The following is an 18,670-nucleotide window of genomic DNA, read 5'->3' as shown; positions in this document are numbered from 1 at the left end:
GGACAACAGTCTGGGTTTCAAGTTGTGATTCAAGCTTGTCCCCCTCCCCTGCAGAGGAGCTAGGAAAGATGTACAAGCACAGTGAAAGGTGATGCTTGATCTGAAGGGTGAGACAAGGAAACAAAGGTCTGTGTGCACATGCTGGAAACTTGTCCGTGTTTCGGGCTTAGATCCCAAATCAATCTTTTTGCAAAGCTGGAAGAAGTGGGTGTGACAGATTGCAGAAGGACAGCTGAGCAAAGCCTTTCAAGCATGGCTGGGTAGACATCCAACGGCAGCCTGACTTACCATTGCCTGGCACGGGAGGCAGCTTGGTGTTTCTGACTTGTGGTGCTGGATTCACCCACGAACAAGAATCCTTCACCGTCCTGAGTTTCTCTTTCTTGAGCTGCTCGAGGCGTTGCATGGTTGTCATGTGTTTCCTTAGCTGAAGACTGATGGTCGAGTTGCCAGGTGAGACCGTGGAGTCCACCACAGGAGTGCCCTCTTCCAACGTGGTCAGGTCCCCCAGACTTCCCCCACTGTGCATGTTCATTTCTACTCCACTGTCATTGTTGTTGGTGCTCCCAAGAGGTGACGGTTCACTGCTGCAGGATGACTGGCCACCAGGACTGGACTGATACATCTTAGGAAACAAAGAAAAAGGCAACGGTCTGAACCAATGTAGGTGTTCTCCCCCTGTGTCAGCTTGGCTAACTGTCTCGGCTCCGGCTAAATAATTACCTCATTTCACAATCCAACTCAAAATACAATCCAAGCTGCTGAACGAATTACTGAAGAAACACAAAACCTCACTATGATTTGGATCATTCGGACACTCTTTTCTCCCCTAGTTGCTCTTTCTCAGCACCATTCTTCTCTTCCTTCATCTTTGCCTCTTACTGCCCCCTGCTTCATTTTCCCACAACGCCATTTAAATGGAGTTATCACACAATAACAATCCATGTGAACGCCTCTTCTTGCTGCTTCCGTTTTGCATCCAGGTTAGCAAACAACCCAGGAATGCCTGTTCCTGGTCTGGTTTCTCTGATGTCTGAATCTGCCACTGTGGATTGATGAGAAAGAAACAAGCCAGAGTTTTAATACGTGGTTTGTCCTTCAGTCAAAACTCTGCTTGTTGGGGTTTGTTTTTCCTCTCTCAATAACCCAGCGCTCCAGGTCTGCATACTACACCAACCACGCACGGAACAGGGCAACCTGGGATGTGTACTAGACCAGAAGCAAGGTGGAAACAGCAAGTGGATGGGAGGCAGCACACTTGCTCACTCATGTGTGGCCCTGACCAGTCATGGGCTAATTACATGGTTGATCATTATGGCTGAACCAAGACATATCTAACCTGTATTTGGTCTTTATTAACCCATGGTGGGTTATTATGTGCAAACTGGGTCTTAATAGGATCTGCCACAGTGACCTGCATGATTGTGTTAATGGATGTTCATGAGCTCATCATATCAGATGTAGCTCTGGGATGCTATTGAGCAAAATCACGGGGAGAGGGGGCAAATTAAGGCAAATAAGAAAAGGAAAAATAGCATGGAGAAGATCAGCACTGAAATAACATACAATAGAAATATTTTAGCTCTCATGGAATTGAACAGAAAGAAGGGCAGATATTTATTTATTTATTACGTATGTATTAAAAGCTTTGCTATCCCATCCCCTGCAGAACGTCTCAGGATGGCTTACGAATTGCTTCATTTCACAAATGAAAGCATACTTGATTCGGTTTCACTGGGGATATTTTTTGTTCATGTTTCTTCCACTGAAGCCCTAGTAGTTCAGAAAGCTCTATTTACCTGTTGGATTAAAGGGGATACAGAAACTGGGGTATATTCACTTAGCACTTGTACTAATCATTCTTAACATTAGTTTCTAAAAGGTCAGACTGCATATTATCTATGTAATTAATACTGCAAAATTAGATATTCATGGTGAAGGTAAAACTACCAAGCTTCACATCTGAATTAATATGACAAGGAAAATAGTAGAAAATGCCAAGTCTCTCTTACACCCATGAATCTCAATAGAGTAAAAGAATTTAAAGCATTATCAAACAGCCATGCTCACTCAGGTTTCAATCAACTTCCATTTAAACCATGTGCAAACAAATCCGCAGTAGGTGATAAAGCCAAGGTGTCCATGACTGCCCACAAGTGTGATGGCACAGCAGTGCAGGCACACAGGACAAGTGATTTTAAGCGATTAAGTTAATTTTTATGACTCTTTCAAGCACTGGAATGTAAACAGCAGTGAGCCAAAAGCCCTGAGGGTGAATTTTATTTTCTTTTAGCAGAGAAGAGCTGTATGGGCTCTGCTCAAGAAACTTAAGCTCTTGATGCTTTCCAGAGATAAACCCGGAACACTAGTAGATCCCACCCCTCTCCTGCCTCCCAGGCAGCTTTAGGGAGCGTGTGCCTCTTTATCTGCAGTGGCATCAAACCCAGAATGCTGCAGGCTCAGTGCGCGTCTTGTGGTTCAAAGAATCCTAACATGTTTGGCTGACAGTCTTTATAAGGAGATAAGGGCATGATTTGCAGGGTTGGTTTGGTCAATGTTTTTTATTAGGAAGTACATTTCATATTATGTAATTTATTTGCAATAAATGTTCTTTGCTGACTCAAAGGAAGGGCCTTGTTCTATGCAGGCAATGGAATGAGGATTGATGACAGCTGATCCTAGATGGCTCTGGAGTTGGAATGCTAGATAACTCTTGGTTTAAAGGTTCTGGTATGTCAGATTCCTATAGAATATAGCTGGGGCTTTTGTCCATTTCTATATGGATGGATGGAACTGGAAAGCTGTTTTTTCTATCACTAGAAAATGGGGAGATGCTAACAATGTTAGCAATGCCATACATAGCAAAGCAAATCTGAAAGGGCACAGCAGTGTAGGGTTATTATTAGCTGAGAGCCAGTGTAGCTTGGTGGTGATGGTGAGGGTGTTGGACTGGATTGCTGGGAGATCTGGGTTCTAGTCCTCACTTGGCCATGAAGCTCACTGGATGATTTGAGCCTGGTACTCATTCTCAGGCTGATCTACCTTACAGGGTTGTTATGAGGATAGCATGGAGCTATGTGGGCTGCCTTCGGTTGTTCTCAAGAGGAGAAAAGGCCAGATATAAACGCAGTGTGACATGGAAGTTCTCACGATTCGTGATGTTGCATCAGTATGGAGAACCAGTAAGTGTGGTGGCGGCTTGAGTGCCGGTCTGGGAATGGGTGACTCAGGTTCTGGTGCCCATTCAGCTCTGAAGCTCACTGGGTGTCTTTGGGCCAGTTGCTCACTCAGCCCAACCTACCATACAGTAGTGCTTGTGAGGATGAAATGGAGAAGGCGAGGATCCTGCAGGCCACCTTGGGTTCCTTGCAAGAGGCAAAAAGGCAGGATAGAAAGGTAATACATGCATAATACTTAGGAAGGGCCAGTGCTAGACCACTTAAGCATACAGCATTGCCACCACACTGGGGATACCATATATAAATAACAGTGCTTTGCTATGGCCACCTGTTTGTCTTACTGAAAACAGATACCTTCGACCCTCTAGAGCACCGGGAGTCAAAAACTGAGTCTAAGTGGGACAGGGTTTTATTCTAAACTGCACTTGTGTAGCCAGTGCCACCTTGTAGTACAGGGCCTGGATGGGTTTATTACCCACAAATCAATTCTATAGATGTTGTATCTTAAACTGGAAGGTTATGCCATAAAGAGGAGTTATTGATGGAATTTCAATATGGAAAGGACGAATAGAAAGAATTATATATATTTAAAACAAGTCCTGCTCTTTTATTGCATATCTATCTTAGCATCTGCAGAAAATATACATTTATTCCCATTCTTAGTGCATTTAGCCACATACACAGGACAAAGCACATGATGTCTTGTGCACAGAGACTTTGACAAAGACAGTGTGTTTGCTCACCTTAGTACCGACTGTCCTTGTGAAGGAGAGTAGAGAAAGTGAAGAGAGGAGAAAGAACAGTTGTTAGAACACAGGAGACAGGAGGGGAAAGGGCTGCGGTTATTGGTGGAGCAAGGGAGAGATGCAAAAACAACTGCAAGATTTGCAACATCCATGCCACAGGTAAAAGAGTTGTTGGCCCGTTTAATGTAACACTTAGATCTGTCCTTCTTGCTGATGATAATGATTCATAGGACACCTTCCATGTGTAGGGCAGGATACAGAGTACAAGACATATAACTGGTGTGTTTTGGCTACAGCATATTTGGCTTGAAAGCAGACTGGAAACTGGAGCATGTACATGTGGGCAAGAGCACTGCTGATGCCTCTTGTAAGATTTATGGTAGGTGAGAAAAGGAGTATCTTCAGAATATTCTGCACAAGAAAATAATTTTACTTGGTCACTGGGATATTCTACAATTGGCAGAAATGTGTGGTTTTTTAAATTTCAATACACAGAATATGAAACGTAGTGCATTAAGTACCCTCAGAACTGTGATAATTACAAATGTCAACTGGTGTAATGTTTAAGCATCTGTTGTGTGCCATCCTATTCATCATATTACAATTCTATATAATTCTCTTCAAGGTTTTGTATTCAGGGAAACCCACTTTAATTTTCTGGACAAAACTGTTTTGGTATTCAAGAAACATGGTAAAAGTACAATTCATATGTGTAGTAGTCTATAGTGGCTAAAAGATTCCTGTGCATTCAGAATGCACTTCTCATCTCGGGTTCTAGGTGGCCTAGGACAGAGGTAGGGAAATGCTTCTGGTTTGATGTATCACTGGCTCCCAGGCTGGACACTGGAGGCCTTTTACTAGCAGGGGCCAGACCCACTACCTGCGGTGGGTGGAGCCACTTCTGGTGGGCCTCCTCCGAATCTTTACAGACATTCACTGCACAGACACACGGACACCTTCCACTCACACACATGCTTTTCCATGCAGATCAGCTCAGCAGGAAGGGTATTTGCATCCCCTATCCAGGTGTGCTTGCAGGAAGATTTAAACCCTTCAGTCAAAGTGACAGGCTGTCTGATTGGCCATGCAGTGTGTGAGCTTAAAAATTGACCATTTTTTCCTTAGGGCAAAAAAATAGTAAAGAAAATGACCCCAAACGCTTTAATGCTATCTCTTTCTATCAAATTTAAGTAATACTCAAGCTATGTCTGAGTGTGTGCAAAGTCCTGCAATCAAGATGCAAAGAGAAGTTTGCATATGATTGTACATGGGCCTTGGTGAATTCTGAACAGGGAAGTTTGGGAAGGTACCGGGTGGGAAATTAGCAACTTTTCGCTGGCTATCAAGTGCATGGCATCCCCCTTGGTTGCATAGCCAGAAATGTGGCTTCTAGATCAAGAGAGGTATTACTACCACTCTATACGACTCTGGTGCGCCCACAACTGGAATATTGTGCTCAGTTTTGGGTGTTCTCCCCTGCAGAGGAAGGCAGGACGCGCTCCAATGGAGCAAAGCTCAGGGAGCCAAGGTTCCATTTGGACGCCAGGAAGCATTTCCTGGCAGTTAGGACCCCGAGGGTGTGCAATGGGCTTCCACGAGAGGTTGTTGAGGCCCCATTGGTGTGGGTGCTCAAGGATAGGCTGGACGTGCACATGGTGGGCATGTCATGAGTGAAGCCGGTTGGTGCCGGAGGTCAGACAGATGGCCCAGGAGACCCCTTCTGACTCGCTCTGTTTCTATGTTTCTATCATCGACCTTTCAAAGCAAGTACCTCTCTTACCACAGAATTCTCCGTCTTGATCGTTTTAACTTGTAAACAGTCCTCCACGCCTCTGCTGGTGCTGTTTGCCTCCGCACGCTCTTCAGCGGCTTTCCCGCTCTGCTTGGCACTTGCTTCGTTGTCACTGTTTTCCTTAAGGGCAGGTGGCCTCAGATGAACATCATTGCGCTGCTTCTTGGTCACATGGGCCTCTGGTCCGTGCACCGTCTTGACGTGTTTCCTGAGGGAGCTGGGGTCTGTGTATCTTTTTGTGCAGCCTGGAATTTTACAGACATAGGGCTTCTGCCAATGGAAAGAAACTTAACATTATATGAAGCTGAAGTGAAGTGAAATGCTTGAGACACACTTTTGATGACAATCTGACTGGATGACAACCTTTATGTGGGATTTGAGACATACATGCTAACAGTATAAGAACAGCCTTTTTGGATCAGAGCAAAAGCCTCTATATTCCAGCCATATTTTTCCACAGTGGCCAACCAGTTGCCTAGAGAAGCCCACAACCAGTACATAAGTGCAATGGCACTTTCCTGATCATGTTTCTTAGCAACTGGTACTGGGGGGCAGATGCAGAGAGAGCTGACCACCTGGAGAAAAAAAGGGTGGTGAGGGAGAGGTCTAAGGATAAAAATATTTATCAAGGTATATTTGGAAAAAAAATCCACAGCTTTCCCCTAATTTCACCCCTTCCCAAGCTTTCACATCTTTATGGATATTGCTTTTGGTCCTGCAGGCAATAGATGATTAGTAGCCATTGACACCTTCTCCACTGATTTGTCTAACCCCCTTTGAAAGCCATCCATGGCCATCACTACTATTCCATGAAATAACTGTTAAATAATCAAGTGCTTCATTTTATCTGTCTTGGATCTCCCACTATTTAGATTCCTTGGATGACCCCAGATACTAGTATTATAATGGAAGGATGAAAAGACTCTTTGCTGGACATGCCAACTTTGAATCTGTTGCTTCTGAGCATGTACCAATTTCTGTAAGCACTGTGTTGAGTGCATGCTGTATAGAAAGGATTCTGTGGGTACTGAGTTTAGGATTCCCTCCCACAGCCCCTCTTTACTGGGTCCCCACTGAATACGAAGGGGGGAATGAACTTGGGAGAGGCACAATTCAATGGCACAGAGTACAGTCTACCGCTAATCAGTCAGGACCCAAGGCAGCTTCGTATCTTTAAAACAAAGCTAAATGAAACAGGTACCTTCCTTTGGATGTATTCATCGTTCTCAGCTACATGAAACCACCTAACATGGGGAATTTAGGAATGCTGCAAGCCTTTTCTCGTGCCACAGTTTTCCCTCTTCCTTTGAGTTGGAAGGGGTATGTGCTGCATGGTTAATTAGAAAGGATTGTTTTCCAGGAGTCTGACAAGATGTCTCCAAACTGAGAAAATGGGCACCAACACAGCAAATGTGGTTCAGGGAAAGCAAGTGCCCGGCGATGTCTGCTGGGACAAACCTCCGCCCCTCAGTCTTAAAATCCCAAATTTCAGTGTGGATGACATCTGAGCTAGGGGTGTGACTGATTGGGGCTGTGGTGGACAGCTCGATGAAAATGTCAGCCCAGTGTGCAGCTGTTACAAAAAGGCAAACTCCACGCTAGGCATAATCAGAGAAGGAAATGAAAATGAAATTACCAAGATCATATTCCTCTTATACAAAGTAACAGTGTGACTGCATTTGATGCAGTTTACAGTTCTGATCACACCTAAAAAGGGATAATGTAGAGTTGAAAAAAAGTGCAGAAAAGGGCAACTAAAATGATCAAGAGGCTGGAGCAACTTCTTTACGATGACAGATTAGAACATCTGGAATGGTTAGACTTACATAACTGGTGAGTGAGGGGTACATGGCAGAGATTACGCATGGTGTGGAGAAAGGGGATAGACAAGGAAAGGGAGGCACTGCTCTGTTGAACTCCTGTCCTGCTTGTGGGTTGCCTGTGGGCTGCTGGCTGGAATACTGGACTTGTCCGATACAGCAGGGCTCTTTTCTTGTTATGGTTTGTCCACATGTTACATTATAAATGTATAAAGTGTGAGTCAAAACTCAAACTTTGCAAATTGTTCCTTCCAAAAATACCCTAACACCTCGCTTGATTTGCATTTGTTCCAGTTGCCGCAGGAATGTTAACGGAACTAGCTTGGGATGTGGCTGGGATGTGCGGGGAGTCTTTTCAAGGCAGCCCTCCTGTTGAAATATAGTAGGCAGCGAGGCTGGTGGGAGGGAAGGAGGCAGCCAGAAAGCCAGAGAGACAGCTCAAGCTGGATTTACCATCCATCAAATCTCCCCAGTTTCTCCATCACTTGTCAGCTGGGTAGCCATTACGCTGTAGAGTGAAATCCACAGGCATGCAGGGCTTTTGAAGATGATAATGCTGTTGCTCTTGGATCATGAGCCACTGATAACCACAGCACAAATAAGGAAAGTCAGGGCTCCACAGCTGGAAGGAGAAGTAAGAAAACAGGAAGGTATCCTCCCCACCTCCCATGCCATTGATCCTTTCCCAAATCCAAAGGGCATTTCCAGAAATTGGCTGGGACAAGATAACTCTGGTGCTGTTTCTGAAGGGCTGAATTCATAAAAACTGCTATTTCAGACTAACAGCTGCTTAAAGTATTTTTCCACTGAGGTGCTGAAAAAGGGCCATGCAGGAATAAGCAAGTGTATCTTCTCTCGACTTTTGTTGTATACCATTTTGTCTCATTCGGATATACATTGTGCTGCACTTACCCAGGAGGGTTCTTGCTTAAGTTGGTAGGAAGGTCAGGCCCAATCTGACTTGAACAGGGGATGGGAATAGGATGAGAACTCTCTTCCCCATATGCATTCAAACTGCCTGAAATGTCTTCCTTGCACTCCATGGCCGCATAGGCCAGGAACTGGACAAAATGGGGTAAAGTGCAAAATGAGAAAGGACTTTGCCTAGACAGTTTGGGCAGGAGAAGGCACCACCGAAGCCTGGATAGTTTATTCTTGAATGCATAAGCACTACAAAATAGGGGACTTCACTGATCGCTCATGGTCCCTCTTTACAAGAGCTAACCTTATGGAGTCTGCCAAAAACATTTCTCCTTGAGTTTTTTTTGGAAAGGTCCTGAACTTTTTATTTTAAAAATGTATTTATGTGAAAGATTTTTAGAACTGCATTTGATTCAATGAACCAAGGGAGGAACATGCAGCTCATTTAGAAAACAGAAAGCTGTGAAGAGGCATGAATGAACCTTTCCACTGGCACTCTTTGAAGAATGGCCACCTCTCTTTATTCCCCTCCATGCAGCCATCTTGTAAAACTAGTTGCTGACGAGAGCCAGTGCAAGCACCGGCCACGCATTTCCATGTAGTGAGTTTCTTACAAGTCCTGCACTTAGAGGATCCCCAGGAAAAGTGGCACATAGAAATCCTGCCACACACCCTGGTTGCCTTGGCTCCTAACCTGGATCCCCTTTGAATTGTTCCAGACTTCAAGCCACGCTTGACATGCTTTGGCCCTTTACAAAGGGTAAAGGCTGGCCTGCTTTCTGTTGCCCCTCCACCAGCAGGCAACAGTGTTTTTATTCGGCAGGCACATGAGATGGACTGTTGGTGAGGAGTTTCTAAATTAGCTGGGTGCTGTTCATTCCTTTTTTAGTTGTGAGTTGTTAGTTTATCTTTTTTATGTTAAGTTTGAATTATGATTGTGCTTCTAATCTGTTTTATTGATAGTGCCCTTGGGCAACACTTTTTGGTAGAAAGGTGGGGAATGAATAAACAAATAAAGAAATGCAATGTTTTCTTCCTGAATTGGCATAGATTGGCCTTCTTGCTTTACTACCTTAATTTGCTGGCTTTGTCACCCACTTGGCAGAAATCAGGAGGAGTCTCTCTGCTCCTGAGAGCAGGTGGTGCCCACCTCCCCTTCTTGCTTCTTCCTCCCCCACCACTGACCCTGTGCCTACTCTTCTGCCTCTGGACCCTCCAGAGGATGAAACATGCCCATTGCTCTGTTTAAGGAAGAGCTGCTTTGTCCCATTGGAAGTTGGCAGGTACTGGGGGAGATTCAAAATGGACGAGGAGACATGACAACATGATGTCACTAGCAGGATGCCACCCAAAGCTGGTAGGTCTGAAGTTGTCACTTTTAAAGTCCTGTGTTTGTACCAGTCCAACCTGCTCATAATAATTCATATTAATCATTACAAATGAGGCTAGAGGCAAAACACTGTCCCGTCACAGCTGTTTGCAGAGCTCTGGAGCATCCTGCCCCCTTCCTAACATTTGCTTAATTAGTGGCAATATAAATTTCAGCCTCAGCATTAACCATTTGCAACAGACCATCACATGCTTTACAATAAAAGCAATTTCCTGCCCTTCCCCAGCAACTAATAGCGGGTCTTAATTAGCAAGGCACAACAAAGCGCTGGTTTCATGCCTCAGCCTCCTGTGTCCATAAGGCAGAGGTGGCATCAGGGTTAGGAGCCTGGATCCCAGCTCCATGGGTTTCATTTTCAAGCCACAAAACAAGGAACTGCTTGCAGCTTTTTGCATATGGTGAGCACCAGGGTTCAGGCCCGAGGCATGGGAGAAAGTTCGCTCCACTATTTGGGGTTTCTTGGTCTGAATTCAAAACTATTAAACCAGCAAAGGGTTCAAAGCAGCTTTGCATTATTGCATCTATATATATGACTTACACAAGCCCTGAGTGCACAGTGTTCATTATTAGCAACCTTTTAAAGAAAAATCCCATCCAGTTTGCGGTAATGGACTTCCCTTACCTCATTGGAATGTGTTCTGTTCTGGTGTTTTGCTCGGTCAGAAGCATTAGAAAAAGCTTTATTGCAGCCTTCGTGTTCACAGACATAAGGTTTTTCTCCAGTGTGAGACCTCAGGTGTGTCTTTAAATTCTCTAGCCGTGAATATGCTTTGGAGCAACCCTCAAACTAAAAGAAAACAAAACCAGCATGTTAATCAGCTGGAGGCATTTTTCCATCTCATCTGGTTTTAATCTCCACCTCCTTGAAGAGCATAAATCCCAGGCAGAACTTGGCTTTCATAAGTAGGCTGGAGGTGGTGGGAAGGAGTGTTTAAAAATGCAATTTATAATCTGAGCAGCTGATTTAAAGCAGGTGCCTGCATATTTAAGCCCAGCCCACTCTGTATGGCTATCATAAGGCATTCTGTATCTGACCCGACAAACACCACCAACAACATTTATCAATCACCCTCTAGCCAAAGCTCTCAGGGTGCCAGACATGATAATGAGGGCAACTATTTTGATGATAAAGCACATCAACATTTTTAAAAGTTTTACTAGCAGTAACAATAATTTAACATAAGTTTAAGAGGGAACAAATATCCAAGCAACTAAAACACAGCAAAATATTATTTTAAAATGCAACATGAAATGTATCATTGCATTTTTTTTAAAAAAAGTAGCAGTTTAAATTCTTTTCTAAGGATGATCGCTGTGGAGACATCAGCGCAATGCCAATGTTTCTCACAGAAAACACATTAAATATAGACAACTTAGAGCATGATCCTTGTGCTTCAGGAAGACCATGGGAAAATTTAGAGCCCTGGTTTTGACCTCAGGAAACTGACTTCGAGGTCAGAGCTGGCGTTCCAAATTTAGACTGCTCTCCTCCCACCCATGCAGCCAGCATGGTTCTTTCTGCACCAGCTGGGTCTCCAAACTTTCGAATACAACTCTGGAGTGGTACCGTGGGGTCATTTTGGGATGTGGGAAGGGGAGAAACAAAGCTCTGCAGGGCTACAAGAAATACTGAAGCTGTCTCAGTGCCTCCTCCTCACAAGCAGGGGGGAAGCACTTGGAGGGCTGGAATTGGCCATGTAAGTGTTTTGGAGGTGAGGGAAGTATGCCAGCAAGCCTTACTTCTGTGCTTCTGGATGCCCTTAATCTTCCCGATCCAGAAGGTTACGGGTTGTGCCATTGGATGGTGCCTCTTACTTACATTTTAGCATTATTATGCATGGGCCTGAGGACTGTGATTGGGTTGAGGCTCCCCAAGACACATACCAAAGGATATAGATCCATCATCGGCACTGTTCATCGCACGTAACAACCCTAACCTGTTCCAGTGTGATGCTGCCCTGATGTACTATATGAGATGTATTAAAAATGCCTGGGGCTCATCAGAAATAAACGGTAACGTGGCTTCTTTGAATCAGCATATAACAGCTTTGGGCAGAAATATGAATGAAGGGCGCCTAAACAGGATAGCCGGCTGCTCAAAAGTGAAGTTAGGCATCTCCTCCACCCCACCCGATTTTAAACAAGAATGTGTCTAAAAGCTGCATCTTCATTTTGTCTCTGGTCTAGTTCCAAGTCAGGCTACTTGTCTCTCAATTTTGCTTTTCAAGTCCAAGCACACATTGAAAAATTACTGCACAATGAACCTGGACAACAAACTCTCTTCCAGATGAGGTTTTAACTTATATTACAGCACTCCATGGAATGAGCTCTTTGTTTGGGAGTGAGAAGTAATGGTTAAGTGACAGGCTAGTTGGGTGACGAGTTGGTTAGACTGTAACTTCCCATGACATAGCAGGTGATTGCCTCAAGTCCTAGAATACTGGAATTACTCTGTTGGTCTTCCAAGAAAACACTCTACTTAGCAGATGAAGTAAATTAGAGATAAAGGAGAAGGATATTCTGGGAGCCTGGTTCATCACGTGTTAATTCATACAGCAAGCTCCTTTTGTAATTTCACTGCTCTCTGTTTGCAGTGCTGGTGCTCTGAACTGTATTTGCTGATCTGTGGAAGATGCTGGGTATCCTGCAGGGGACTTGGACCTTTTCAGACCAAGAGCCAAATTCAATCACAGAGAAGCTCTTGAGCCACAGGCAAGGCCAAGACAAAAGCAGAGGGACCAAGAAATGAATAATGCAGACATATTGCAGTCTAGTGCTCTTATTTCCAGTAACTAAACCTTAGGGAAGGGGTTTCTACCTCTTAAAAATAAAGCCCCTCCAAAGCTGGGAAACAACCAGCCAGTGGTCAGGGAAGAATCATGGTGCCAAAGGAAGGGTGCATGGCTAATTTGAGAACTCAGAGAGATTGACTAGGACCCCAGCTGGGATTCAGCCTGTGGATTTCAGGTTATACACCCTGGTGCACTGGATAGAGTCAACAATATGTGGCAGGGCAGCAGGCTCATACCTGCTTGCTCCAATGTTCACTCATGTACTGGGACAGGTTGGTTGCATGTGCACCCAAACAGCATGATCATTATACACACTCACACTATATGGAAGCACAGCTGGTACATTATTTGGAGCAGAGTCATAGGACTCCACATGCCAGGCATATATATTGGCAAATAAATGGAGGAGAGGGGAAGAATAGGTGCACAGTGCTATTGCCCTGCAAGTGATGGGAGCCGTCCGCACATAATGGCAGCAAATGGAGGCTTAATCAGACCATGGTTTCTGCAATGGTGTGAGTCATAGTCTTTACTTACTTAGCATGTGTCTATGTCTTAAGATTCTTGTACTGAGCAGTATCCAGTGTTAGTCTATTAACAATCATTAAAATATGTGGGACAAGTTAGAACAGACTTATGTTTTATTTATTTCAACGGGTCTACTTGAAGTAGGACTAGCACTGAATATGACTGAGTTCCAGTTTTCGTACACACGGATATGATGAAATTCTGTCCAAACGTTTTCCAGAATGCCAAGTTGTGCAGGTTTGCAGTGTGGGTGTCTTACCGTGCACTTGTGCGGCTTTTCTCCAGTGTGCCTTCGCATATGCACTACCAACATGTACTGTGCTTTGAATGGCTTCTGCTCCCGTGTACACTCTTGCCAACGACAGACAAACTCCTTCTTCTCCCCATGAATGTGATCGTTATTGATGTGCTACAAGACAAGAAAAGAAGCAGCTGGTCTGTTAAACGAGGACGTCAACTTTGCTGATTTTACTTCTAATAAAGGCTACGGAGCTCTTCTTGCATGACTCCATCCTTTAAATGGGCCTCGGCAACCTCAGTGTTCCAATATGCTCTTAAATGAATAGGTGCCCATCTTTCTTTGGAAATCTGAGCTTTACTTGCTTATGGTACTGCTTCAGTTATTGCATTTTCCAGTTTGTTTTAATTTTTTAATCTTGTAAACAAGCAAGAGTAGTCCTTGCTTCAAAATATCTTATAAAAAAGATTTTAATCCTTTGCAAGTGTATCCAGAAAAATGGCTTAAACCCTACAGCATCCTTCCAGGATTAAGAAAGGAATAACTAGGCAAGGCCATTCAGGAACTGTGCTTCATATCTCTGGATGCTGAGCAGCTCTGGATTCCAGAGTTATTTATTGGCCTTTAAGAAGAAGAAAAAGGTCTGTTAAAAACTGGAATCGTATTCCACAGAATTCTCTGTCTGTGGACAAGATTCTTCCTGAAGAAACAGAGCTAGCGTGGTCAAGTGGACAGACTAGGCCTGGGGGATAAAGATACTTTATTTAGGTTTATTACACCAACCCCTTTCTTCTTCCAAAGGACACACAGCAGTCCATGTCTGATTTTCAGGCTACATATAAGGTCAAATCTGTTCTTCTTTGCCAGTAGAACTGTACCATTGATTCTACTCTAAGGCCAATCTTAAGAAATCTCAAGTATGACTTTAAACCTCTGCTCTACCAGAGAATCACTGGGTTGACTTTGGTGTCATTGCAACAACTGATATCTCACAATGTGGCCATTACAACTTGCAGCTTGCTCGGTACGATGGAAAACTCATTGCTCAACCAGATATTTGCCAATATGGTAGCTTATCAAGTGGGGATCTTTAAATGCTTTCAACCTGAGGATCAGTTTTGGAACACTGCATTCAGTGCTAGGTGGGGACTAAAGCAAAAGGGGTTGAGAAAATAGTAAAAATGACAGTGCAATTTAGCTTAAAGGTCTTCTTGTAAGTAATGAACCCTTAGGGGAGGTATTTCAATCTTTTAGAATGTACACACACACACACAAGCTATGAAAATAAATGGCTGAGAATCAATGGAAAGGGGGCATGACCATCTTAAGTCTTTAGGAAAGTTGGATTGGGACCCTGTGTGGGCAAAATTTGGCCTGTGGCTCTGAGGAGCAATATGCTTATTAGAAAGAATACCTGAAATATATAGGACAATATTTGTGGCTCTTCCTCTTCACAACAGTTAAAAATATTGTGATATACTCTCTCATCCAGATGTAAGAAGCACGTCCACATTTTGTCAGAAGTTATTCTCTCTCCTGCATTACCTCTCTTACAGGTAATTCATTTAGCAACTACTGGAACACATGGATGGTCAGGGCATGATTGCGTCTGGCTTACCAGGTATTATGTCTCCTGGGAGCTGCAGTTTGGTGAGGCAGGTTGTCTAAAGGAGATTTTGTGGCACTCTCACAAAATGAGCTCCAAAGATATCCATAACAATTAATGGAATCTATAAGTGGTAAACCTGTAGTGCAAGTACGCTTATTAGGATACATGAGCCAAGAGGAGCAAAAGGCATCTTGTGGTGGAGCTGGGTCAGGCACCGACTCGAGGTTCAAGGGGACTTGCAGATACTGTCGCATCTCGTTTGGCTTACTTACAGTCTTGCCATGTGGAGAACTGGAAATCTGCAGTGATGGCTGCACAATGATGCTGACCTTACCACGGTGCCCTCAGTGCTGCATAGGTACTTGGGGGAACGGTGGTGCAGGGTGAGGAGATAATGGAGGACACAGCAAGGTCAGCCTTGCCTCCTGGCTTGTCAGTACAGGTGACCTGTGTGCCCACGCAGATGCCGAGGCAGTGTGCTGAGACTATACGCATCCCCCACCTGGTGCTGTGTCATTAAAAAACCACCTTAAGTGAAATAAGTGATGAAAAGGTCCTAAATTGCTCTATCAGGGTTTGTAGATTGCAGAAGGAGAGCTTGCACATTCTGCTCTTTGGAGCAGAGGGTACCTCCAGGCGAGGCTTTGATTATGCAGTTGCTAAGGGTTGTAATTTAAAAGGGGGTTGATCCAGGTGACATCACCTTCCATTTGCAGTTCTCCTGTATTTACCTACAGTGTCATCTACCTTCTTCTTTCCAGAGGGGGCAAAAAACGTTAAGGAAAGAAAGATGAAAGAGCTGTGCAACACCTTTTGATTTGTAGTGCTAGGAGCTGTCCACCTGGAAGTACCCAGAACATGCTTTCATCTCCCATGTATTTCAGCTGAGCTGTGGTGGGCTGTTAAACAACCACATGAAACCAAGGAGGACCTCCTCAGTCCCAAATCAGGCCTCCTTTTAAGACCAGAGAAGTTAGGGTAGTGCCCCCCACCTCTCTTCTAGCTGCACAACCATTATCAGGACTGATTATCATTCAGCTGACGAACTTGCCATCTTTGCTAAAGGGAGAGAGGGGAAATGGCAGTTTTATTTCTCTTTGCCAGCAAGATGCTTCTGTAGATAAAGTGTGTGTGTTTGGATATAAAACTCTCAGGAGACCACTGGAAGCAGCAAAGCTGGGGTTTATTTATTTAAAACATTTCTATGCCGCCCCCATCGCTACAAAGCCTCGGGGCGGCTCACAACAAAAACAAAAACATACAAAATTATACACTAAAAATATTAAAATCCGGTGCATCTCGGCTTAATTTTTTTTAAATCCTACATAATAATTAACACTTAAAATAAGTTTTAAATAAAAAGGTCTTAGCCTGGCGCCGAAAAGCAAATAACGACGGCGCCAGGCGGACCTCTCTGGGGAGCGCATTCCATAGGTGGGGCGCCACCGCAGAGAAGGCCCTCCTCCGGGTACTCACCCTCCTAATATCATTCACAGAGGGTTCCCGGAGAAGGGCATCTGTTGCTGATCTCAAGGGGTGGGAGGGTTCAGGTACTGCTCCCTGCTCTACCAAGACCATAGGTCAGAGGAAGAAAATGCAGGCTCTTTGAACTGGGAAATGAACCCTGTAGCCCAGCACCAGACCAATCCTGGGAACCAGGTGATCTGAGAGAGCCCATCTGATCCCATCATATCATGGCCTGCAATAAAGCTCCAAGATCCAGTGTATTTCCTCAGCTTTAGTTTTATTATGGAGGGAAGCCATCAGGCTGACCCTTCATGGTTACTTGCTTCAGGTGTCTGACAGACATGCATATACATTCCCTTCTGCACACCACGGAGGAACCGCTTATGGGTCAAAGAGCCATATACAGCTGCACATGGCTGCGTTTTGTATTGAAACTGTAAAGCCTGATAGAACCTGCCCGACGTCACTGCTCGGCAATCCTAGCTGAATGCCGTGCTTGGTGCCTTGGTTCAGTCTCTGGCACAAAGGGGGAACAAGCATGGGACGCCAAGAGAACTGGATGCTCACAGTGACGCATTTGCCTGCAGTCTGGAGCAAGGAGTCACACATGCAAAGTCTGAGGCAAAGAAGCTTTCCCCAGCTCCAAGCACTCCTCACTAATCAGCCCCACAGACACCTCCTGTTGCTACAGAGACTGGGTCTTCAGTTCCTCTTCTACTGGGGAAGGAATGATCAAACATTTGGATGTCAAGGAGTCTGGTGGCAGTGCTGCTCTTGCATTGTAATGCACTTGAGCTTGTCTTATTCTCTAATTATAAAGGCTTTCTCTCCCTTAGAGGTCCAATAGAACATCATAAAATATAATTCCTGGCAGTGTTCTCAGATTCTGAATTTCTTTTCCTTTACACACGGAGCTTTAGCATGAAGATCGCAACCCTATACCACTACAGTGAAGGTTCTGATTACTGTTGAAGATCTACATTTTAGAGAAAGCAAATCCCCAACTAAAAGGCTTTATGAGTGATGAAGGATGGCATCCTACCTTCTTCTTTCTACACATTTCTTTCCCACTTCTCTGCTTAACACACTTTGGGACAAACTTCTTAATGTGTTCAAGGAGCAGCTGCTTGCTCTTCAATGGATTCCAGCATATTCTGAGCCACTGCCCAAGACCTTCCTTGCATCATGCACTGGAAATCTTGGAACCAACAGGTCCCTTTATCTGTTCTGCTTATTCTGATGTCTCTTTGAGCCTCCAAGGTGGCTTTTAATTTTTTCAATCAAGTTGTTAATTCATAGAGTTTAGATGGTTTTCCCAGTTTTTGCTCACAGTAACCTCCTGGTGTAGGATATACTGATAGCCTTCATGATGCAACACCAAGTTCCGGGTGTTTTCCACTATATAAACAAGACGTATGACTTTAAGCTCTTTCTTTTCCTGCTTTTCTCTCTTCATACATGTCAATGTCTTACCTGGTTTCTGACAAACCAATTTATCATTCCATTGGAATGGAGTATCCACTATGCAAGTGATGATAAAATCACCAATAAGCTTACTGAGAAGCCAGAAGCAATTTGCTTGTGTACAAGAAGAAGGGAAGGCAAGGAGAAAGCTAGTGCAGGATAGTGGTTAGAGGACTGGTCTGCAATTCAGGAGATTTGGGCTAGTCCTCACTCAGCCATAGGCCCACTGGGTGACCTTCAGCCAGTCACTGACTCTCATCCTTAAATCACCTTATGTTGTGAGGATCAGATGGAGAGGAGAGCCATTCATTTATTTATTTGATTTCTATCCAAGCTTTTCTTCTTTATTCTTAAAGAACTCAAAGTGGCTGACATGATTCCCTTCCTCCTGCACTCAGTCTTATCCCCACAACAACAACCCTTGGTCGGGCTGAGTGTCTGTGACTGGCCCAAAGATACCCAGTTGGATCCATGGTTGAGTGGGGACTAGAACCCAGGTTGGCTGAGTCCCAGCCTGTGCTCTTAGCCACTACACCACACTGGTTCTCGTGTAAGCTCCATTGGGTTCCTTGAAAGAAGAAGAAAAGTGGATATAAATGCAATGAAATAACCATATTGCTTATCTGCATAGTGCCAAGCCATGGTTTGCTGATGTCTGAATGGGTCCACTGACTTCCTCAAGGCTGCCCAGCAAGCTTTGCGGCTGAGAAGAGACCTCAACCTA

The 18,670-nt window shown here is 44.3% G+C and overlaps 1 protein-coding gene across 1 annotated transcript in view; it reads right to left on the bottom strand.

The window, feature by feature from the left end:
* GLI2 (GLI family zinc finger 2) overlaps positions 1-18,670 on the bottom strand; it is a 264,116-nt gene that overhangs the window by 6,275 nt on the left and 239,171 nt on the right. Inside the window, exons 10-13 of the mRNA XM_044438429.1 lie at positions 13,428-13,577; positions 10,471-10,635; positions 5,706-5,987; positions 289-625 (exon numbers count right to left, since the gene is read on the bottom strand). Coding sequence (XP_044294364.1) covers positions 289-625; positions 5,706-5,987; positions 10,471-10,635; positions 13,428-13,577 — 934 coding nt within the window. The remainder of the gene's footprint in view (positions 1-288; positions 626-5,705; positions 5,988-10,470; positions 10,636-13,427; positions 13,578-18,670) is intronic.

Source organism: Varanus komodoensis, unplaced genomic scaffold (genome assembly GCF_004798865.1).
Source record: "Varanus komodoensis strain SLA01 unplaced genomic scaffold, ASM479886v1 scaffold32, whole genome shotgun sequence".
NCBI classification, from domain to species: domain Eukaryota; kingdom Metazoa; phylum Chordata; class Lepidosauria; order Squamata; family Varanidae; genus Varanus; species Varanus komodoensis.
The sequence above is the reverse complement of the archived record's forward strand: the minus strand, read 5'-3'. Positions and strand labels throughout refer to the sequence as shown.